Source organism: Ochotona curzoniae, unplaced genomic scaffold, assembly GCF_017591425.1.
Source record: "Ochotona curzoniae isolate NIBS_2020 unplaced genomic scaffold, NIBS_Ocur_1.0 contig_291, whole genome shotgun sequence".
NCBI lineage: Eukaryota > Metazoa > Chordata > Mammalia > Lagomorpha > Ochotonidae > Ochotona > Ochotona curzoniae.
The window spans coordinates 12,688,772-12,711,860 of NW_024465649.1; the positions used below are offsets into that span (position 1 = coordinate 12,688,772).

The 23,089-nt window shown below is 44.9% G+C and overlaps 1 protein-coding gene across 2 annotated transcripts in view; it reads left to right on the plus strand.

Annotated features, from left to right (window-relative positions):
- The window catches only part of NDC1 (NDC1 transmembrane nucleoporin), a 56,424-nt gene that overhangs the window by 2,972 nt on the left and 30,363 nt on the right, over positions 1–23,089 (plus strand). The window contains exons 3-7 of one of the 2 annotated variants that reach the window (XM_040978519.1): positions 2,700–2,801; positions 4,962–5,136; positions 8,237–8,375; positions 16,080–16,188; positions 17,734–17,785. In XM_040978519.1, the coding sequence (XP_040834453.1) occupies positions 2,700–2,801; positions 4,962–5,136; positions 8,237–8,375; positions 16,080–16,188; positions 17,734–17,785 (577 nt within the window). The remainder of the gene's footprint in view (positions 1–2,699; positions 2,802–4,961; positions 5,137–8,236; positions 8,376–16,079; positions 16,189–17,733; positions 17,786–23,089) is intronic. The other variant, XM_040978518.1, reaches the window with a different exon arrangement.

Sequence of the window (23,089 nt, forward strand, 5' to 3'; positions counted from 1 at the left end):
GGCCTTGGGAAAGACAGTGGAAGATGCTATTGCCTATCTACTATATGTCGGGCACCATCTGAATATATTTTTTAATATATGTACACACATAGTGACCATGCCTTTTATTTATTTAGTTTTCACTGTTTTTGAAATGCAGGGAGAGTTGAAGTCATGTTTTGTTTTGTTTTTTTGAAGATTTTACTTATTTGAAATGCAGCGTTACCATCTTTCATTCTTTGTCACCTTCTGTTTGCTGCCTTTGCTGGCGCGTTAACCGGGAGTTGGGTCAGAGGGAGAGCAGCCTACGCTTTGAGGTGATCCTCATGTGGGACAGCCATTGTGTCCTGATGCTGGCCCAGGCTCATGAAATTGTTATTGATCTGTATCGTTTCTTGAATGATCCCCAGGGTGCAAGTGAAGTTACAGCATCTGCTGGTACAGGAGCAACAAGTCTTTCTGCAGCCACCTGCCTGTGTCCATTGATACCACATTCCAGACTGTATTTGGGCGCTCTTACCAGATGTTTAGAATTGGCACTGGGGATAAAATATTTTTCCATTTCATCACCAGGGACTCTTCAGTCCTAGTAATGATGTCTCTCAAGGTTGGATTGATTTATGCCATTTTCTTCTCAGTGTACCTGTTCTCTTTTTTTAAGATGTGTTTACTTAAAAGGCTGAGTAACAGACAGACATCAAGGGATCTTCCATTCACTTGTTCCTTCCCCAAATGTTTGTAATGGTCTGGGGCTGGGCCAGGCTGAAGCCAGGAGCCAGCCACTCCGTCCGGCCTCCCACATGGGGGCAGGGGTCCAAGAGCTTACACTGTCCTCCACTGCTTTCCCAGGCGCATTAGGGAACTGGATCAGAAGCAGAGTAGCCAGGACTTGAGCAGCAAACATGTGGGATGTCTGGTGGCATCTTGAATCCACTGTGTCACAAGGCCAGAACCTTTAGTTTTTCTGATTGAGTTAAAGATTTATATATTTATTTGTTGCAAAGGTATTGATACAGAGGAAGAGGGAAGGAGGGAGAGCTATTTGTGGGCTCACTTTCCAAATGGCCACAGTGGCTGGGGCTGTGCCAGGCTAAAGCCAGGAGTCTGGAGCTTCTTCCAGGATTCCCACGTGCGTATAGGACCCCAAACACTTGGGGCATCCTCTGCTTCTTTCCCAGGCACATTAGCAGAAAACTGGATTGGAAATGAAACATCTGGGTCTGAATGCGTGCCCGTATGGGTGCCGATGATACAGGTGGTGGTTTACCATGCTACTCCACAACACCGGCCTTGGTCCCAATACTTGTAAGAATAACAGTTCATCTCATTAGTGAGTGTTAGTCTATTCAGTCCATTTTGCTTCTCTTGTTGAAGTTTTGAGGCATAATATTTACATATGTTGAACTTTGAGATGGAATATCGATTGTTGGGCTCCCCAAAAATGTGCCTGTTAGCATCCTCAGGAACATCGTGTTTTTTTAGTTAAACTCGTCAGATGATTTATAGATTGTATTATTTCCAAAATTATTACTCTAATTTTAGCTAAAAGAGCTAGTTGTGGTTATTAAGAAGAGAATTGAAAAATGGCATCTGCATTTTAAGAAAATTCTTTGTTGATACACTACTAACCATTGTATTTCTTTTTCACATAATGAAATACTTGCATATGGTAATATTTTACCTGATATTCTAACATGATTTGGAGTACACAGAACAAGGTCTAAATTACAACCTGTAATTTTTTTTTTTTAAGATTTATTTATTTTTATTACAAAGTCAGATGCACAGAGAGGAAGAGAGACAGAGAGGAAGTTCTTCCATCCAATGATTCACTCCCCAAGTGAGTGCAACGGCCAGTACTGTGCCCATCCGAAGCCGGGAACCAGGAACTTTTTCCGGCTATCCCACATGGGTGCAGGGTCCCAAAGCATTGGGCTGTCCTCGACTACCTTCCCAAGCCACAAGCAGGGAGCTGGATGGAAAGTGCAGCTGCCAGGATTAAAACTGGCGCCCATATGGGATCCCAGCGCTTTCAAGGTGAGGACTTTAGCCGCTAGGCCACACCGCTGGGCCCCAACATGTAATTTTTGAGTTGTTGTCCCAGTAAAGCTGCCAACAGCTTCTTGAAGAAATTATTTTTTTAAATGATTGAAAGTCATACTCTGGTTTCTCTTCAGATCGTATAAATCTTTCGCCTTTTACTAAAGAAAGTCCATGAAAACTAGAGTAATTTTTGGACATTTAAAGAATACTGTGGGCTCTCTCTCTCTCTTTTTTTTTTAAACATTTATTTAAATTTATTGGAAAGGCAGATTCATAGAGAGGAGAGACAGAAAGATCTTCCATCTACTGGTTCATTCCTGAAGTGGCTGCAGTGGTTGGAGCTAAACTGATTTAAAGCCAGGAGCTAGCAGCTTCTTCTGGATCTGCCGTGCAGGTGCAGGGTCCCAAGTGTTTGGGCTATCCTCAACTGCTTTCCCAGACCATAAGCAGGGAGCTAAATGGGAAGTGGAGCAGCCAGGAGATGAACTGGCATCCATATGGGATCCTGGTGCATGCAAGGCAAGGATTTAGCCACTAGGCTATCATGCCAGGCCCAGGAACAGTGATTTTTAAAATGAAAGGTATTTTTGGTGTCCAAGAACTCTTCCTACATTGCAATGTATGGAATAGGACAATATGAATGAATAAACTTTGTTAATTAATTTCTTATGTTTCAGATTCTCTCAGTGACCTGTATAGTTCCTATATCATCTTTTACCTTCTGCTGCTGTCGGTGGTAATAATAATAATAAGCATTTTCAATGTGGAGTTCTATGCAGGTAAGTTTCTAATGTTAACCATGTTAAGAATGTGAATATATATATATATATATGAGAATTTATGTATATATAAAAGAGAATGTGAATGTATTTTACTGAGGATAGACTTAACACATTGTATATGTGGATGTGTATACTAAGCTGTGCTTTGTATTGGAATTTATTTATTTATTTAAAGATCTATTGATTTTTATTGGGCAATCAGATGTACCGAGAGGAAGATCTTTCATCAGCTGTTTCACTCCCAAGTGGCCTCAATGGTTGGATCTGAGTTAATCTGAAGCCAGGAGCCAGGAGTCTATTCCAGGTCTCAAATGCTGGTGCAGGGTCCCAAGGCTTTTGGCCATCCTCGACTGCTTTCCCAGGCCGCAAGCAGGGAGCTGGATGGGAAGCAGGGCACCCGGGACACGAACTTGCACCCATATGGGATCCTGGCCCAGGCAAGGCAAGGACTTCAGCCACTAGGCTACCACACCAGGCCCTTGTATTGGAATTTAAAAGAGTACAAAATCATATGTTCTGAGTGATATGCATTGCAATTCATTTGGGTGTTGTTTTCTCTGTTCAATTTAGAACTTTCAGGAAAAGTACTGTATGATTCCACTCACAGGGCTGTGTAGAGTAGTCATTTATCATGAACAGAAGGAATGGTGGTGACAGGATTTGGGATGTTGCTTGATGAGCTTCAGTTGGGGAAGACAGAAAAGTTGGAAATGAGTGATGGTGATTGTTGCATAACACTGGGAATGTATTTATTGTCCCCAAGCTGCACTTAAAAATGGATCAAATGATGCATCTGATTAAGGTCTGCGTTAGTGCAGTTAAAATAAAAGTTTTTAAATAGTTCATAGGTGGTGTTCATCCTGATGTATTATAAAAACAATTCCTTGGGCCAGCATGGTGGTATGGCAGGCTGGACCTCTTGTCTGGGGCACCAGCACACCATGTAGGCCTTGGTTCATGTTCCAGATGCTCCACTTGCAGTCCAGCTCCATGCTAATGACCTGGGAAAGCAGTGGAGGATGGCTCCAGTCCTTGGACCCCTAAATCCATGTGGGAGACCCAGGAGAAGCTTTTGGCTCTTGGCTTTGGATCTGCTTGGCTTTGGCCGTTGAGGCCATTTGGGGAGTGAGCCAGTGGATGAAAGATCTTCCTCTCTGTAAATCTACCTTTCTAATAAAAATAAATAAATCTTAATCCTTTTACAGGGCTCTATGTCAAGGCCAGGTGATTTAATTTCAGTTAGAAAAGTGGGTAATTCTGTGACTTCCCGAAAAGCTTTAGAGTACTGGGTTTGCTTAGGAGATCCACTGGTTCCTTGACAAAGCTTACTGTTCTTTCCTGTTCGTGTGCCTTTTCTAATTCCTGGGTCTGTCCCTAAGACACAATGACAAGGCGTTCTGACACCTGTTTGTTCCCATTTTTAGCTCTTCAGTGCTCTTCTGTGAAGTCAGGCACAGCCTTTCAGACCCTAACTGTGGGTACGCTGATGGATTTCTTTTTGCTTTGCTTTCCTGTTCCCTCATAGCAGGTGCTTGGCTCTTCTCTATTTATTCTAAAGTCAGAGTTAGAGGTGAGAAGAGAGAGTAAGCAAGAGAGACATTGCTCTTTCATCCTTTGGTTCACTCCCTGAATGGCTACAATGGCTGGGGATGAACCAGAGCAAAGTCAGGAGCTTCCTGCTGGTCTCCCATGGTTGGGGCCCCAGCACTTGGGCCATCCTCTGCTGCCTTTCTGGGCACATTAGCAGGGAGCTGGATCAGGAGAGGAACCAGGTCTAGAAACAAATTGATGTGGGGTGCCAGTATCACAAGCAACAGTTTTACCTGCTGTCTTCCTTTCATGAATTATTTCTTTTTTTATGTTGTCAGCGAGGGTTAGGGTGGACACCTTTGAGCTCTCAGGGAATTTTAATCAAAAATGCTAATCACATTTTCCTTAGATTTTGTCTCTAGAGTTTTTGGTTTTCCTTGTGTATGTACCTTTTTTTTTTATTATTGATTTTTCTTCTCAAATTATTTTACTGGAAATTTTTCTGTGCTGTTTTTGGCAGTGTGCGTTTCTTCCTGCCCTGGTGTTTGTGTGAGGAGAGGGTGCATTCAGATCCTCTCACTTGACGTGCTGCACGCTGTCACCCACAGTTGTGTGTTTCCCTTGCAGTCGTGCCTTCCATTCCCTGCTCCAGGCTGGCCCTGATTGGGAAGATTGTTCACCCTCAGCAGCTCCTGCATTCCTTCGTCCACGCTGCCCTGGGGATGGTCGTGGCGTGGTGTGCTGCCGTGATCACCAGGGGCCAGCACAGCTTCCTTGTGGTTCCCTGCACCGGCACCGAGAGGTAAGAGTACACATGTTCACCTGGGGAGCCTGGTTTTGTTGCCAAGTCCTAGGAGGGATTTAGTTTCTGGACATTCTTTGGTTTTTAGGCTGCTGAGGAAGAGGTATGTTCACATGCTTTAGTTGTAGTGTTTATGTTAGTTGGAGTCAGCAAATTAAAAAGCAAAACTGATGTGCACGGTGCAATGCAAGGTTTAACTGAATTTGTGAAAGTGATTCAAACCTAGACTGTAAACCCACGGAGAGAACAATAGGAGCTAAAGGCCTGGACGCCGTGGATGTAAGAGGAAGAAGATAGATGTGCAAGGAAGTTGGGAAATGAGAAACCAGAGAGGGTTCATACATGTCCTTAGGGGGAGGTGGCAGTCAGTGTGGAGTGTGATGGAAGGGTGGTATGTGCAGAGAGAAGATATAAAATAATTTTAAATAATAGAATCAAAATGCTTCTGTAACTTTGGAATTAAAGCAATTTTTAAAAAACACATGGCATTGATATAATTTCAGGTTTATACTTTGACTTTAAAATCCATTGCTGATGTGATGGCATAGCCGGCTAAAGCACTGGCATCCCACCTGAAGTGCAGTTCATGTGCTGATTGCTCACTTCCTGTCCAGTTCTCTGCTAACACACCTGGGAAAGTAGCAGAGGATGCCCAAGGCCTTGGGTCCCTGCACCCGTGTGGGGCACCTTGAAGAAACTCCCGGCTCCTGGCTTTAGCTTGGTTCAGCTCTGGCTGATGTGGCCATCTGGGTAATGAATCAGCAAATGGAAGATCTCTCCATTGGTCTGTCCTTGTCTCTCTGTAACACTGCTTTTCAGAATAAAGAAAAATTATTTTAAAATAATGAAAACAAAATAGTGAAGGATTATTGAAGTAGTCTTAAGATCCCTGTTGTCCCTGACTTTTGATTTTTTTTTTGACCCCATCTGGTTTTCACACGATTCATGGAAAGACGGGTATTATGAAGAAATTATGCCTTTCAATTTTCCTTTTTAGGATTTACTTATTTGAAGGCAGAGTCACAGTCACAGGGAGAGATGGGAATAGAGAGCTCATCCATCGCTGCTTTACTCCCCAAATGGCCACAATGGCTGGAGTTGGACCAGTCTCAAGCCAGGGACCTAGAACTCTATCTGGGTCTCCCATGTGGATGGCAGGGCTCCAAGCACTTAGACTGTTCTCCACTGCTTTGTCAGGCATGTCATCAGGGAGCTGGATTGGAAGTGGGGCAGCAGGGACTTGAGCTGGTACACACATGGGATACTGGAAGCACAGGTGGCAACTGAGCCAGATACTTCACAGTAGTGGTCTCTGATTTTCAATTTTTTTTTTAAACAAGACAATAAAGTTATCTTTTAACCCCAGTTTCCTATGTACTTTTTGAAATACCCTTATATAAGACAATTTTCTTCCTTTTGTTAGGGAAAAAATGCTGATAAACACTGAATAATAAAGGCCGTCTGTGAGTAGGAAAATGACAACTGTTCATCTTAAATGAATCTTGAATTCTTTATACCTGTCTTCAGTGGAGATGGCAGTGAAGTTCTGGGGAGCAGAGGCAGCTGTACCTCTTAGGAGAGATTTGGCTCATTGGTTCACTCATCAGATACCTTCAGCCGGATGTAGATTAGACTGAAGCCAGGAATCCAGAGCTTAGTCTGGTTCTTCTCTATGGGTGGCAGAGTCCTAAATACTTGAACTGTATCTGCGGTCTCCCAAGGGATGCATTACAGGAAGTTGAATTGAGTAGTCAGGACTTGAACCAGGCGTTTGGTGCAGGATGGAGGTGTTCCCAGTGGTGTCTCAAGTACTGCGCCAAATGTCTGTTCTAACGCTGATTATTAACACATTTGCTGATGATTTCACAGTCAGAATTTTAAGCAAAATTAATCTCTTCACCATCTTATAACTCAGGATGCAGGAAACAGTCAGTCTGGAGTCTGTCTTGTGATAGTGCTCCATCATAGGGGTGGTCCCGTAACTACTTACTCATGAGAATTTGAATCCTGTTGAATTATGGGGTATTGATGCTATACACCTCCAGATGTCTTATCATTTGTAGTCTCAGGAAACTGTCAAAGGAGTTTAAAAGCTTGAAGTTCCTCAGGTAGATAAGCTCCTATGCTTACAATTCAAAACGGTGTAAGGTAAAGCGGCTTATGACGATGTCCACCAGGGGACCCTCTTGGATTGAACTCAGCATTTAGGGTATGAAACCAGAGCTGGTCCACTAGGAATCATTGTGAGCTCCTCATGAGCAGGAGCCCCAGAAGCAGCTCCGGTGGCCGTTGGAGAGCCATCTGCTTGCCTATGATATGAGTCTGTTACAAGGAGGAGACCACATAGGACAGGTGTGGGACTCCCTGTTGAAAGGCTTTGTGCCCTGAAAGATCCCGTGTCTTAGAGCAATTGTATGGGCATGGCATCCAGCATTTCCCAGAAGGAAATGCTCCATTTTAAGGGAACACAGAGGCCCCAAGTTAGGAAATCCCTATCAGGTGGAAATAGGTCTTGTTCTGCTCAGTTCAGACAAGGTTTTCTTTATTGTTATGGCAGACATTCTCACTTATATTGGGTTTCCAGGGGAACAGGCCAAGTCAGTTTTTTTAAAATATATATTTATTTGAAAGATTTAGAGAGAGCAAGGTCTTCCATCTACTGGTTCACTCCCCAGGTGACTGCAATGGCTAAGGCAGAACCAGGCTAAAACCAGAAAGCAGGAGCTTCCGGGTCTCACATATGATTAGCAGGGGCACAAATGCTTGGACCATTTTCCACTTCCTTTCCCAAGCGTGTCAGCAGGAGCTGGATCAGAAGTCTTAAAAGCTGGGGCATGAATCAGCTCATATAGGATGCTGATGTTGCAGGCGGTGGCCATACCCACTCTTACCTCAATGCTGGCCCCTAAAGTCAGATTATTATGCTTGTATGGAAGGTTTCTTTGTGATCTTTTGCTCAAAGTTAATCATTTTGCTGTAATCTGGATGATTTCATAAGTGAATAGCTTAGACCTTTGCTTTCCATAAATGTTGACACTAAATAGTCATATGTGTTCCCCCCCCCCAACTGTTGAATTAATAATTTGACTTTTGCTTTTAGCTTAGATCATCCTGCTGTGCAGACGTGCTTAAATGAATATCATCTTTTCTTCCTGCTGGCTGGAGCGTTTATGGGCTACAGCTACAGCCTCCTGTACTTTGTTAACAACATGAACTACCTTCCATTTCCTATCATACAGGTAAGATAGCATTTGAGCATGACCTTATGCCAAAATTTGAGCTAAAATGGCTTCAGTGTACAAGTGGCCTCATTTGGTTAATGTGGGTTTGATCAGCCAAGGCTGGGCTACTCTCAATGCCATTTAGAGAGAGGATTTGTCTTCAAGAGGCTTTAGCATATTTTAAATGATTTTTAAATTTTTATTGCTCTGAAAAGCAGAGAAGGAGACAGAGGAATATCTCCCATTGGCTGTTTCACTCCTCAGAAGCCTTCCATAGCTAGGGCTGGGTCCTGCCAGAGCCATGAGCCAGGAGCCAGCAACTCCATTTGGGTCCAAGTACTTGAGCGAATACCACTTTTTCCTCCCAAGATACACATTAGCAAGAAGCTTGAATTTGAACTGGAGCCAAAATTTGAATCCAGGTACTCTTTTGGGGATGCAAATGTCCCGAGCAGTTTCTTAAATGCTGTGCCAAGTGCCCATCTGCTTCACATCTTTTTTGTGCTGCTACTGTCCTTCCTTTGCTCATCACTAAGATGCCTGCTTTGCTCTGCCCTTTCGTTTCCTGCCAGATAGTGCACTTGTCGTGGTGATGGCTTTCATGCAAAGTACCTCTGTGCGACAATCACCTTTTTAAATTTAGCCTCGTAAGCATGCAGATGTGCAGGTAATTTTAGAGCATGTCTGTTACTGTCTCGCAGAGCAAGGCAGGGTGTGTGTAAACACAGCAGCTTCAGCTGGTTTGAAGGGTCTGGTATAGCCTTACAGTTGGATTTTTTAAAAGATTTTACTTATTTTTACTGGAAAGTCATTTACAGAGAGAAGAAAAGACAGAGAGGAAAATTTTACGTCTGCTAGTTCACTCCCCAAGTGACCACAGCAGCCGGAGCTAAAGCCAGGAGCCTGGGAGCCTTGAGCTTCTTCTGGGTCTCCCACGTGGGTACAGGGTCCTAAGACTTTGGGCTGTCCTTGACTGCTTTCTCTGGCCACAAGCAGGGAGCTGGATGGGAAGCGGGGCTGCTGGGACATGAAGCAGCATCCATATGGGATGCTGGTGGTTGCAAGATGAGGAGTTTAACCATTAGCCTACTGCACCAGACCCTGATTTTTAAAACCCTTTACCTGTGGGAGTGGACCCTGGCACTCAGAGCCACCTCCTGTAGCAGGAGAGAACAAGGTAGTTGAGATGGCTCCCTCACACCAGGGCTCTTCCCCACCTCTTCCCCAGTTCTTCCACGTGAGCTGCTGCTCATTTCACTCCTGTCGTAGCAGGCTGAGGCCTGGGAGTTAGAATAAAAACCCCACCAGGACCCAGTGTGGTGGGAGGAAAAGCTGGGTAAGCAAATGATGTGTTGCAGTGAGAGTGTCCTGTATGAGGATGTGTTGGACTAGGATGTCCTGGTTTAAATTTTTTATACACCTCTTGCTTCTGTGAGAGCGATTTAATGAAAATATACCTGTTGTGAGGAAGTGGCGCTCACTGATGAGGGTCTGTCCCTTACTTCCCAAAAGTCTGTGAGTGTATGAAAGAAAGTTCCTGTGTAGAAGCTCTTCACTCTTGTGGGGATGAGTTAAAAGTAGGATGGCAGCTTATTTGCTACCTGAAAAGTACTCAGGGAGACAACGCCAAGGTCCTCGACAGAAGTGTCTGTGGTAAATTCCCTTTGATCTAAACAAAATTTAAAAATATAGCAACAAAGAACAGAAAGATGAGATACCCAGAAGTTGCTTGCTGGACTTCTGTGACCTAATTAAATGTGACCGCCTCTTTCTTATCACAGATGTGCAGTCCATTGTCACCAGTAGGTGTCAGTGCTGATAATGTATTGCTTCTCAAATGTCATGTCAAATTGATAACATTTCCACTCTAAAAATTTTTTTAAGTGATTATATCCCCTTTAATAAAATCTTAAAAGTTTACTTAAAAGGCAGTAGGATAAAGAGTGACAGAGAGAGAAGGGCGAGAAGACAGACAGGATCTTACATCTTCTGGTTCACTCCCCAAATGGCCACAGCAGTCAGTATTGGGCCAGGCTTAAGCCAACAGCCTGGAACTCCGTCGAGATTTCCCATTTAGATGGTGGAGATGCAATTACTTGTACCATTGTCTCTGCGTTCACAGGCGCTTCAGGGAGCTGGATTGGAAATAAGATATCTAGAATTTAAACTAGCACTAGACAAGGGAATGCTTGCTTCACAAGTAGTGGCCTCTGCAATAATGTTTTTTATGGTTAATTTTGGTAAATATTTCAATGTATTCTTTTATCTCCAAAGAATATTCTATAGTGATGATGTACTGTATGGCAGAATATTTATTTGTTTTGAAAGGCAGATTTGTTTAGAGATATTTTGTCTGCTGGTTTACTCCCCAAATGGCCACAATTTGGTGGGGGGTGGGCAGACTGAAGCCAGGAGCTTCTTCCAGGTCTCCCATGTGGGTGACAGGGTCCCAGGGACTTGACCCATCTTCCATTGCTTTCCCATGCACATTAGCAGGGAACTGGATTGGAAGCGGAGTGCCCAGGACTTGAACTGATACCCATATGAGATGCTGACACTACAGAAGCCAGCTTAACCCACTTTGCTACAGCACAGCTTCCTCTTGGCTTCTGCTTTTTTTTTTCTTTGAGAAACAGACATTTAGACTGAGGGCCGCATGTTTCCATCTTCTGATGTACCTCTCAAATGCTGACATGGCAGGGCCAGGCCAGGCTGAAGCTGGGAGCCAGAAACTCAGTGCAGCTCTTCTCTGTAGGGGGCAGGAACCCAACTATTGGAGCCACCATTTCTTCCTCCCAGGGTTTGCCTTAGCAGGAATCTGGATTCAGGAGTCAGGACTGTCAGGTGACTCCAGATGCTCCAATGTGGAACGTGTGTGTCTTCACGCCTATATTAATACCTGCCCTAGAAAATGGAACTTTAAATTTGGCCAGAATGTGTGTTTGGGGTATGTCTTGTGCTGAGCGTGTGGTGGTGGTAAGTAGCCCAACCGGATCCTGTTCTCCAGCTGGGCAGAGCTGCAGCAGAGGCTTGGCTGCGCAGTGCGGTGGAAGCAACTGTGAAGTAGGGGAGGTGAGGGTTTGTCAGGAGTAGTTGAAGTAATTTACCTCCTGTTACTGTGGTTTCCCATCCGTCAGATTTCTTGGTACACCACCCAGGGTTGGTTTGCCTGCCTGAGAGGGAGGAAGGGAAGACCACATGGTTTAACCTTTTAGTGGACCCGTAGTGCACAGCATGGGATCATGTGTGTGTTTTCTAAAAGATGATTGCTTTCATCTGTTTGAAAGGCAGAGAAACAGATGGACCTGCGTGCACATAGACACACACACAGCATTTCCATCTGCTGGTTCATTCCCCGAAATGGCTGTGATAGCGGGTTTGTGGGTAGCAAGAACCCAGGCACTTGGGGTGTTTTCCTCTTCTTCCTCTGCTTTCCCAGGTGCTTTAGTGAGGGGATCCAGGTGGGAGCTGGCATCCTAAGGGATTACTTAACCCTTCTGTGCCATAAAGCTTGCCATCGAATATTTTTGGTTTTTACTTTATTTAATAGCCTGGGTGACCGGGGAGCATTTGCCTTTAAAAGCCTCTGGTTTTTTGAATTGTTGTTTTATTTTTTGCTTTTATAGGCAGTGATAAACATTACTGTCACCACCGTGATTTTTGGGGCTGACAGCCAGCTTTCCTAGAGTTTGTTGTAATACGCTTATTTTAAAATACTCGAGCTGTGGATTTAGGGTCACCCTTGACCACTTGCTGACGCATCTGTTTTTGTATCAGAGATAATCACTGTTTCCACATTATGTATGTTCTTCTGGTCCCTTTGGTATACATTTACATGGACATGTACACCTGAAACATTTTGGGGGTAAGAGTTTTCATATGTAGTTTCATATGACATTCAGTGACTACTTCTTTCATGTAACTTATGAGAAATTTGGTGTTTCAGGGAAAAAAAAACCTAGCAGAGAGAGGAGAGACAGAAAGGTCTTTCATCTGCTGTGTCCCCTTCCCCCAACCCCCGACCTCCCACAGCCAGAGCTGGGCCGGTCTGCAGCCAGGAGTCTCTTCCCATGTATCCTATGTGGGTGCAGCAGTCCAAGACCTGTGCCACTTCCCCTACCTTCCCAGGCACACCAGTAAATGGATAGTCAACGGAGCAGTGGAATTGAACCAGTGACCATAGGGGGAAGCTGGTACTGCACACTTAACCTGCTACGTCACAGCATGAGCCCACATTTTTTTAAAGACTTATTTATTTATTTATTTATTTATTTATTCACTTTAAAAAATTAGGGGAAATCTGCTGCTGCTTTACCAGGCTCATTAGCAGGAATTTGTTCGAAAGTGTGGAAGCTGTGAATCAGCCCAGCGCCCATATGGGATGCTGGCATTGCAGGTGGTGGCTTGACCTGCTCTACCACAGTGCCAGCCCCAAGAGCTATCCATTTTGTATGAATTTACTAGTAGCTCATTTGTTCATGGCTTTTTCTCTAATCTTACTCATACCACCGAAACTGATTCTGAGGCCAACAGGGTGGCTCAAAAGGCTTACCCTCTATCTGCAAGTGTTGGTATCTCTTATGGGTGCCAGTTTATGGCTCAGCTGCTCCATTTTCCACCCACTTCCCTGCTAGTGGTCTGGAAGGGCTTTGGGACCCTACATCCACTTGGGAGACCCAGAAGAAGCTCCAGCCTCCTGGCTTTGGTTCAGCTCCAGCCTTTGGTAGCTATTTGAGGCATGAGCCAGTGGATGGAAGAGTTTTTGTCACTCTTCTTCTCTATAAATCTATCTTTCCAATAAAAATAAATAAGTGTTTAAAAAACTGATCCTGTTACTCATGTCACATTTTGAATCGTAAATGATAGGGAAAAGCAGAATGTTAGCATGGAAAAGAGATCAAAGAAATGGACACTGTGGCAAGGCTTGGCACAATATGCCACTAAGACTGTTGAAAATATTCACTGATAGGGCCCGGCGCGGTGGCGCAAGTGGTTAAGGTCCTCGTCTTGCATGCCCGGGATCCCATATGGGCGCTGGTTCTATCCCAGCAGCCCCGCTTCCCTTCCAGCTCCCTGTTTGTGGCCCGGGAAAGCAGTCGAGGACGGCCCAGAGCTTTGGGACCCTGCACCCTCGTGGGAGATCCAGAAGAGTCTCCTGGCTTCGGATCGGCATAGCATCGGCTGTTGCGCTCACTTAGGGAGTGAATCATCGGACGGAAGATCTTCCTCTCTGGCTCTCCTCTCTGTATATCTGCCTTTCCAATTAAAAAAAATAATAAAAATAAATCTTTAAAAAAAAACATTCACTGATAAAATTTCAGAGCACTTAAATGTACATATTCAGTCAAGTGTGGGTCATGACCAAACCACAAGAATTGTGCGGGGAATTAAAATACACTTGAGCTTGGAAGCCAGAGGGGAGTTTACTAGATGTTTTCCATACACGTAACGAACTGTGTACCTACTCCCCTGGCCTCTGTGACTCTTCATGAATAATGGTTGAGATGAGAGCTGCAGTAGGAACAAAATTGGAACTATGCCCAGTGAGAAGTTGGTAGCATCCGTGACTGCATGGAATACTCCCCACGTTTTGCGGTTTGGAAATATTTGGACAAGCCAGTGTAATTGAAGGTGTAGAGTTTATGACTTGGTGTTCCTGTGGGCTGATTTAGGAAGTTACTGTAGGCATGTGCAGGCGTGGGAGGAAGATGTCTCACCTACATGATACCTCATTATTTGCTGTTTAGCTCCTGAAATTCCTCAAGGCAAATTAGTCCTGGTTTAAGCACAAAAGAAAGCCAGAATTTGGGAAGTTCATCTTTGACTCATTAGGTTTCTTTATATTCTTTTCAACAATTTTTCTCAATGTTATTTTCATTCCAATTTTAGTATATGTGCTGCCTAAGCGAGCACTCAATGCTATTTTCAAGGGTGGCAGTTAGAAGGAGAGAACAGCAGATAAACCTTGTTTCAAATGTGCAGTTTTCTGATTTGGGCATCATTGTGTCCAGCCAGTGTATGCATGGTAGAGGCGAGGAAGCCCATAGTCTAGAAAAGGAGATCTCAGAACAAGTCAGAATGGGGACAACTGATGGCTTATTTGACATGTGTGAAATGATTTCTAGGGGCTTCCATGGACCAGGCCTATGCACTTGTATATAACTGAGGGAGCTTAGATGGGATGAATCAGATGGCAGAATTCAGAGGACCAGAGCCATGCACACACCTATGTGCACATGAGTCAGGGCTTGGGGCCAAATCGACCAGGCTTGTGTTACCAAGAGCCTTTTGGGGAGCAGGTCTGGTAGGAGTTCTTTGGAGTTGCCTTGGCTAGGCCATACCACAGCACCTGCCAGTGCTTGTGAGAATTGGGCCTGAGGGCTGGCTGGGCTGGTTTAGGCTGCAGCACCTGCCAGCAAGAGCAGAAACTGGAAGTGGCTGTGCTGGCCTAGGCCACAGCCCCACTAGTGTGTGAGAACTAGGGATGGAAATGGGCCTGCTAAGGATGTGTCCCTGTTAGACTGCAGCCCCCAGTGTTGTGTGTGAGAGCTGGGATTGGGAGCAGGCTTTCTGTAGTTTTACTTAGACCCTTGGTTCACTGCAATCTTGAAATATTAAGTGGAAAATTCCAGAAATAAATCATAAGTTGTGAATTACTTATATTGCATTATATTGCACTATTTTATTATTGATTACTTTTGCTAATCTGTTATTGCACGTAATTGAAAAATTAAGCCTTGGGACCAGCGCAGTAGCCTAGTGGATGACATCCTTGCCTTACATGCTCTGGGATCGCATATAGGTGTCGGTTTGTGTCTTGGCTGCTCCACTTCTCTTCTAGCTCCCTTCCTATGGCCTGGAAAAGCAGTCGAGGATGGCAGATCTCCACCTACATAGCAGACCTTGAAGAAGCTCCTGGCTCCTGGCTTCATATCAGCTCAGCTCTGGCTGTTGTAGTTACTTGGGGAGTAAACCAACGGATGGAAAATCTTTCTCTCTGTCTCTCCTTCTCTCTGTAAATCTGACTTTCTAGTAAAAAAAAAAAGAAACTTATTAAAAAAATTAAGCTTTATTTTAGGCTTGTATGTGTGGGAAGGAAACATGCTCTTTAAACATGACTTCAGGCTTCCGTATGGATCTTGGAACATGTGAGACAAGTGGGGACTCCTGTGTTGGTGTGTATTTTTGAGCTTTCTCCACTTCCATTGTCCTTAGTGTTAAGGATTGATTGATTTTCATTTTATTTTTATTTTTCTTTTAAGATTAATTTATTTTTATTGGAAAGATTTACACAGAGAAGGAGAGACAGAGAAAAAGATCTTTTATCCACTGGTTCGCAACCCAAGAGGCCTCCATGGCTGGAGCTGAGCCTGTCTGGAGTCAGGAGCCTCTTCCAGATCTCCCATGTGGGTGCAGGGTCCCAAGGCTTTGGGCTGTCCTCTGCTGCTTTCCCAGGCCACAAACAGGGATGCAAACTGTTACCCATATGGGATTCTGGCACATGCAAGGTGAGGGCTTTGGCCTCACTTTAGGCCATTGCACCAAACTTGGTATTCATTTTCTTCTGATGAGCAAGATGTTGGCTTATGTAGAAAGACGCTGAGTAATTGTGCATCAGAACCAGTTAACACTTGAGCCGTGACTGGTCTGTTGGTGCAGGGACTGTTTGCTTTAACATGCTGCGGAGTGTGTCATCTGATCCTGCTCTTCTTTCATCCGCAGCAGTACAAGTTTCTGCGCTTCAGGAGATCTCTGCTGTTACTACTTAAACATAGTTGTGTGGAGTCACTGTTCCTGACTAGAAATTTCTGCATTGTATATTATTTTCTTGGTAAGAATTTCTGCTTTTTGCCAGTGTTATTATTAGCTCATAGCTCAGAAATTGTCAGTTACAAAGTTATCTTGATTGTGCTTGTGTTTTCTACAGTTGCAGCTATGTTGCTAGCCCACCTGCCTCATTTTTATTAGAGAACATGTATTTAGTTAAGAGAAAACATTGTTAAAGAAAATAAGATACTTAGCATAACAATGCACCATTACTCAGCTTTTCAAAAGAAAGCAAGCTTATCATGTACTATAATACAGATAACCTGGAAAATGTTTTGCTAACTGTGACAGCTAGTCATGAATGGACAAATACTGCCTGGTTTTGCTTGTGTGAGGTACCTGAAGCAGTCAGTCTCACAGAAACAGGCAGCAGCGTGGTGGTTGCTGGAGCCTGGGAGCCAGGAGGAAGGGACAGTTATTCTGCAGGCAAGTGGAAATTCTAGATTCTAGAGATCTGTTGGACAGTGGGTGCATCATTGAATCACCACGTGGCTAAGGTGGCCAACTGTAGCTTTTTGCCACCATAAAAAATCAACACTTTTTTAAAAAGGGAAGAAAATACTTTGTCATTGGATCATTTTCATGTGTTTATGATATGATACTAGCACAGTTACCATAAATTTGAGGTACAACATGGATCATGGTTAGTAATAAAGACGTTTTGATTAACAGCACAGAATCAGACAAAACAGCGCTGGGCAGTACAATTTTATGATCATATTTTTTCTGTCAGTATAGTTTTATAAAATTGTTCTTACTGTGTACTGGTCATCCTGTTCACTATTTTCATCCTGTAGTTAACCTTCTAATGTTCACACTTGATTGTAATGTTACTGTAAGCATATCCCTCTCCTTTAATGCTGACACCTGGTTCTGATGTGTCACATGGCACTCAGCCTGCCCACTCCCTGGAGTAGCACCTTCAAACCGACACGTTCCTGTGGGAACCTTTTCTCCTCTAACTCTGGCACCTATTTATATTGAAGTCGGGAATTTTCATTTTCAGTAGTATCACTTTTTACTCCTTTGCTGTATATTCATCTTTTTTTTTTCTTTGTCCAGTTTTCTCTACACTTCAGCTTCTTGAAGTGTTATGGTGGATTTATCCTGGACAATAAGGAGGCAACATAACTGCCTGCTTTTCTCTCTGAGTAACACCTGTGAGTGGCAGTCAGCAGACAGAGCAGTGATGCTATCAGTCACAGATGGTGGCACACATCTGTCAGCTGCCTCTTGGCTCTGGGCAGCTGGGAGGGAGTGCCACCCACAGTCGCTTAGTCGCTCATGGGTCATACATGCTGAGATTGAAACACAGAAACCGGGGGGTCTGCTGTTTTAACCAAGCCTGGTAGCTAAAATAAATGTATAGCAAAACTGAACAGAGCAAGAACTACTTGTGTTTAGAAAGTTCTCTCTGTACCTATTTCTCATCAGTCTGGCACAGGACCAAGGTCTTTATTTGTGGGCATTTCTGCAATCTCATACAAATAAGTATTAAGGTCTGTTACATTACGTTCTTATGTTCCTATCTTGATATTTTCCCCTGCAGGTCATATTCCTAAAGCCTGGATTAGTACTGCCATGGACCTTCATATAGATGAGTAAGTGATATATAAGGAGTCTGATTGTAATTGTTTCTGTCCATTTTATTTATTTATTTTTTTATTATTTTTTTATTTATTTATTTTTTATTAATAAAATTTATTTTGACATTCTTTACATAGTTAGTTAGAGTAAGAAGGTTCAAGGGCTACAGGAAAGTGGATAATAATAGTATGTTTTCCATATTGTTACCTTCATGTTTAAAGGGGGGTAATAAGGGAGAAGGCCCATCCAATTTCCCACCCTCCCCAGGTCCCGGATGTAGGGCATGCTCTGAGGTTCTTGCTCAAGTGGTTTTGATATTGCAACAGTTATGAATCGCTGTCAATCTTGCCACTCCAAGCACTATGAGGTCTTTGAAAAATCCACTGATTGACATAGTCCATCATAGCTGAAATGGTTGGTTGACCCGTTCTGTCTTCTCTCTTTTCTTCGTTAGGGTTCTGACTCCAGCTTTTAGATTAGGAAGATCTCCAAAGAAACTTCTTGTATGTGCTAACAAGTACAGGGCCTGGCACCGTCTATCGCTCCAATCAGCTGGTGGTTGTAATTGCTGGGTTGGTTCTGTTTTCACTCCCAACTTCCACTGGAACCAATGGGTGTTGCAGTCCAGCCTGGTTCTGCCCAGCACATACTTGGCCCTCACCTAAACCAGTGGGAGCTGCAGCCTAGTTGGAGCGACCCACAATAACCCCCACCAGGCCCGCCCCTACCCTGGTTTGCCAGTAAGTGTAGCAGTAATCCAGTCTGTCCCACACCCCATTCCACCCCAGCCGCTGTCTTAGTTTTATGTCCTCCCGTGGAAGTGGTAACCCAAGAGGGATGAGCCCACTATTTCCCTCCCAGGCCTCTCCCACTCCCAGATTCCAGTTGATGTTGCCCAAACAAACCTCGCCCACTTTAATTTTGTTTGCACCAGTAGGAATAATCCGCCGAGCCCGGCTTTTCCCTGATCTAGTCCACTGAGGCGCACAGGTGTGGTAGCTCTGCCTAGTCTGGTCTGCCCCCATCCCAGCCCATGCTCTCCTGCAGAAGTAGCTGTCCTGCAAAGGAACCCTCCCTTATTCCCCTGCTGGCTCTGCCCACTTCCTTTCTTGTTCTCAGGCTGGTTGGACGCTGCGGTCCCTTCCGGTACAGGCAACCTCACCTCGGCATTCCGTATTGTGCACTAGTCTTTGTTGCGACCGAACCTGGTTCGACCCACACTGGTGCCTGGATTTGCCAGTGGATGACGTGGACAGATTCAGCCTGGTCTTGCCCCCCACGTCTGCCAATTGTATGCCAGTGGGTAGCTTTCCATGGCCTTTTTTGGGCTGTTACCTATCATGTTGCTTGCGTTTACCTGCCGGGTCTGTGTCCTGCCAGAGGAGTTGCCCAGGCTCCTCCATCAGAACCTCTCCCAGTGCCAGGTTTCATGCTTACCAGTGGGTCCATGAGCCAACCCTACTCAGTCCACCTCCTGTCATAGCAGGAACTGTGGCTTTTCCTGACTGGCCTTCAACCCAATCTGGTTCTTGCTGTTGGATGTTCCAGCCCAGCCATGGTTTGTCCATACCTACGTATGGCTCACACATGGCTCAGTAGGGGTTTGAGACCTTGCCTAGTCCATCGTACATCTGCCCTGGTCCTCCAGAACACCAGGGGGAGTCGGGATCTGGCCCGGTTCGGTGCATCCAATTCCAGTCCACACTTGTGCCAAGGGAGACTACAACTGTATCCAGATCAGAACGCAGCCCCCTTCCAGGCCACGCGCCTCTTGGTGGGAACCTCAGCCCAGCTAGGGTTGTCCCCTTTGCTCCCCAACCGGGTCTGTTCCCAGCCATAGATCACTCGCATGCCAGTGGTTGCTCTGACTCAGCTTGGCACAGCTCCTCACCTGTCCCGAACTCTGCCTTAGACACTGTGGCTTAGCGTCCCTGGCTCCCGCAGACCAGTAGGTACAAGAGCCTAGCTTGGAATGACCTTTGCTCCCTCCTGGTTTCTAGTTTTACTTGTGGGCTAAGGTTTGCTCAGTCGTACCAGATCTACTCTGTTCCCTACCTGTTGACACATTAGCCAGCCGTTGGAGCTACTTTTGCAGGACAAGCCCCAAGCCCAGGCTTCTGCATGGACTGGTATTTGGTGCCCAGCATTATTAGTGATTACAAGTTTTACAAAGGAAGAGTTACTGCCTGTTTCAGGTCCGAGAATCACAATGGGTTCAACATGGAGCTAATTAAGCAGCGACTCAAAGAACCAAATCCCCAGAGCTCCCCGGCCGGGCAGCCAGCAGGCGGAGCCTGGCACCAGTGGCGCACTGGCCGCCCAGGAACGGCTCACCATGTGCCCATGGCGGCCGTCTGGGATCCAGGCATGAGACACCCCGTCCTGAGACCCACCAGCTGCCGGGAGGCTGCTGGAGGTTTAAATTCCCAGGCCCAAGGTCGCGCCCCTCCCAAATCCCATTCACCACCCCATGAAGGCGGCGGGTGGGTGCCGGACCTGCCCAGTCCCAGAGGCCTCCCCCCTCGGTCTACTCACCCCGAAGGAAGCAGCCCCTGGAACCCAGCAGGCCGGGGAACGGCTCACCATGTGCCCATGGCGTCCGTCCGGGATCCAGGCATGAGATGCCCTGTCCTGAGACCCACCGTTTCTGTCCATTTTAGATCTTTGCTGCTTTCCAGATGTTTTTATGTATTTTGTTTTATGTTTTATTTTATTTAAAAGGCAAGGAGACAGAAACCGAGCTTCTGTCTGTCCATTGACTCCCCCAGTGGCTGTCTCCCAGGGTGGCAGGGATCCAACTACTTGAGCCATTTACTCCCTCCCAGGGTGCGTGTTAGCAGAGTACAAAAGTTGTGAGTGGACCTGGGATTGGAACCAGCTACTCCAGGAGATGATTTGGATATCTCAAGTGATGGAATAGCTCGTGTGCCAAACATTACTCCTAATTTTTTTAAAAGATTTTTATTGTATTTTTATTGCAAAGTAGGATATACAGAGAGGAAGATTTTCCGTCATTGATTTATTCCCCAAGCAGCTGCAGTGGCCAGAGCTAATCTGATCTGAAGCCAGGAGCTAGTAGAAGCTTTTTCCAGGTTTCCCACACAGGTGCAGGATTCCAAGGCTTTGGGCCGTCCTCAACTGCTTTCCCAGGGCACAAGCAGGGAGCTGGATGGGAAGCAGGGCCGCTGGGATTAGAACTGGCACCCATATGGGATCCCAGTGCTTTCAAGGCCAGGACTTTAGCTGCTAGGCCACGGCACCAGTCCCAACCACTCCAATTTTTGAAAAAAATTTATTCATTTCTTTTTTTTAATATTAATTTATTTTTATTGGAAAGGCAGATGTTCAGAGAGGAGGAGAGATAAAGAGGAAGATCTCCAGTCTGATGGTTCACTCCCCAAGTGACCACAACGGCTGGTGCTGCGCAGATCCAAAGCCAGGAGCTTTTCTGGGTATCCCACACGGGTGCAGGGTCCCAAGGCTTTGGCCCGTCCTCGACTGCTTTCCCAGGGCACAGGCAGGGAGCTGGATGAAGCAGGCTGCCAGGATTAGAACTGGTGCCCATATGGTATCCCAGGGCATGCAAGGCTAGGACTTTAACCATTATGCCATTGTATTGGGCCCAATTGTATTCATTTCTGAATGCATATGCTTTACAGTTCCAAAAATATGTAAAAAGACTCCCTGTTTGCAGTCACCCAGTTTCTCTTCCCAGAAATAAGCAATGCTAATCTGTTAGAGACTCTTTTATACTATATACAACTGGATGTTTATTTGAAAGAGTTACAAAGAGAGAGATCCCTTCTACCTGCTGACTCGTTCCCCCAAATGGCTTTAGAGGCCAGGGCTGGGCCAGGCTGAATGCTGGAGTCTACGATTTGATTTCAGTCTCCGTCCTGAGTGTCGGGAGCCCAAGTACTTGAGCCATTTTTTGCTGCTTTCCAGGACACATTAGCAGGAAGCTGGAGTGGAAGTAGAGCTGCTGGTACAGGACTGTCTCTGTATTCATGGTATATCGGCATTGCAGACAACAGCTGAACCTCCTATGTCACAGCACAGCCCATGTTCTCAGTCATTCTGTGGTACCACTTGAGTTTTGCCTATGAGGAAGCCAACATTTTGCAAAACCCCATGGGCAGTTGAAGTTCACAAGTGGCAATTGTGTGGTAGCACTGGGTGTGTTCTACTTGTCCCCAGTGAGTTAGTACATAACGTTTTATCTGTATTTTCCCAAAAAGAATGTCAGTTTCTCTCATTGTTTGTTTTAAATTACTGATTATTCCTATGAGAACCTTTGTTTTTGAAAGCTTTATCTAGTTATTTGAAAATTTTACATAGGAGAGACAGAAATCTTCCATGTGCTGGTTCTTTCCCTAGATGGCGGCAGTAGTTGGGCTAGGCCAGACTGAAGCCAGGAACCAGGAGAGCTTCATCCTAATGTTTCACCTGGGTAGCAGGGGTTAAAACACCTGGGCCATCCTCCTGTGCCATCTCAGGCATGTTAGCAGGAAGCTAGATCAGAACTGGAGCAACTGAACATGAACTGGCACCTGTACAAGATGCCAGTGTTACCATTGGCAACTTTACATGCTGTACCACATCACACCATACTACAAACACCAACAACACCAACAAATCTGTTGTTAAAAAGATTTACTTATCTGTTTGAAAGTCAGAATTGCAGGGGGAGGTAGAGAGGATAGGTGTTCTATCCACTCATTCACACCAAGTGGCTGTAATCCATTGGGAAGCTTTGTATTCATGTAGAATTCACTATGTCCACTTTTGGGGATGGGGATATTGGTATGGATGAGTAGCTAAGAGATGAGTTCCTTTTTCTCAATATAGATTTCTATTTCTCACTTTTCAAGTTCCTTAATTGCTAAGTATAAAACTAAATGCATAAATCATTTTATCACTTTCAGATTTATTTTAAAATATTGTTATTTATTTATTTATTAAAAAGGCAAGGTAGAGAGGGATGAGGAGGAGAGACAGAATCTTCTGTCTGCTGATTCTATCCCCAGTTGGCCAAAGTGGTCAGTGCTGTGGGTGTTGGGTCCCAAGCACTTAGACCGTCTCCTGCTACTTTCCCAGTCAGATTAGCAGAGAGCTGGATCAGACGTGGAACAGCCAAGAATTGAATTGGCACCCATATGGTGTACTAGTGCACTGGTGGAGACTATCTGTAGTGCCAAAATGCCAGCCCTTTATTATATTCAGGTTTCAAGCTGAATCAAATGGCAAGAGAAATTAATGCTATTGGATGAAAGTTTCATCAAATAACATTGTTTTTAAAGTATTTATTTATGTATTTA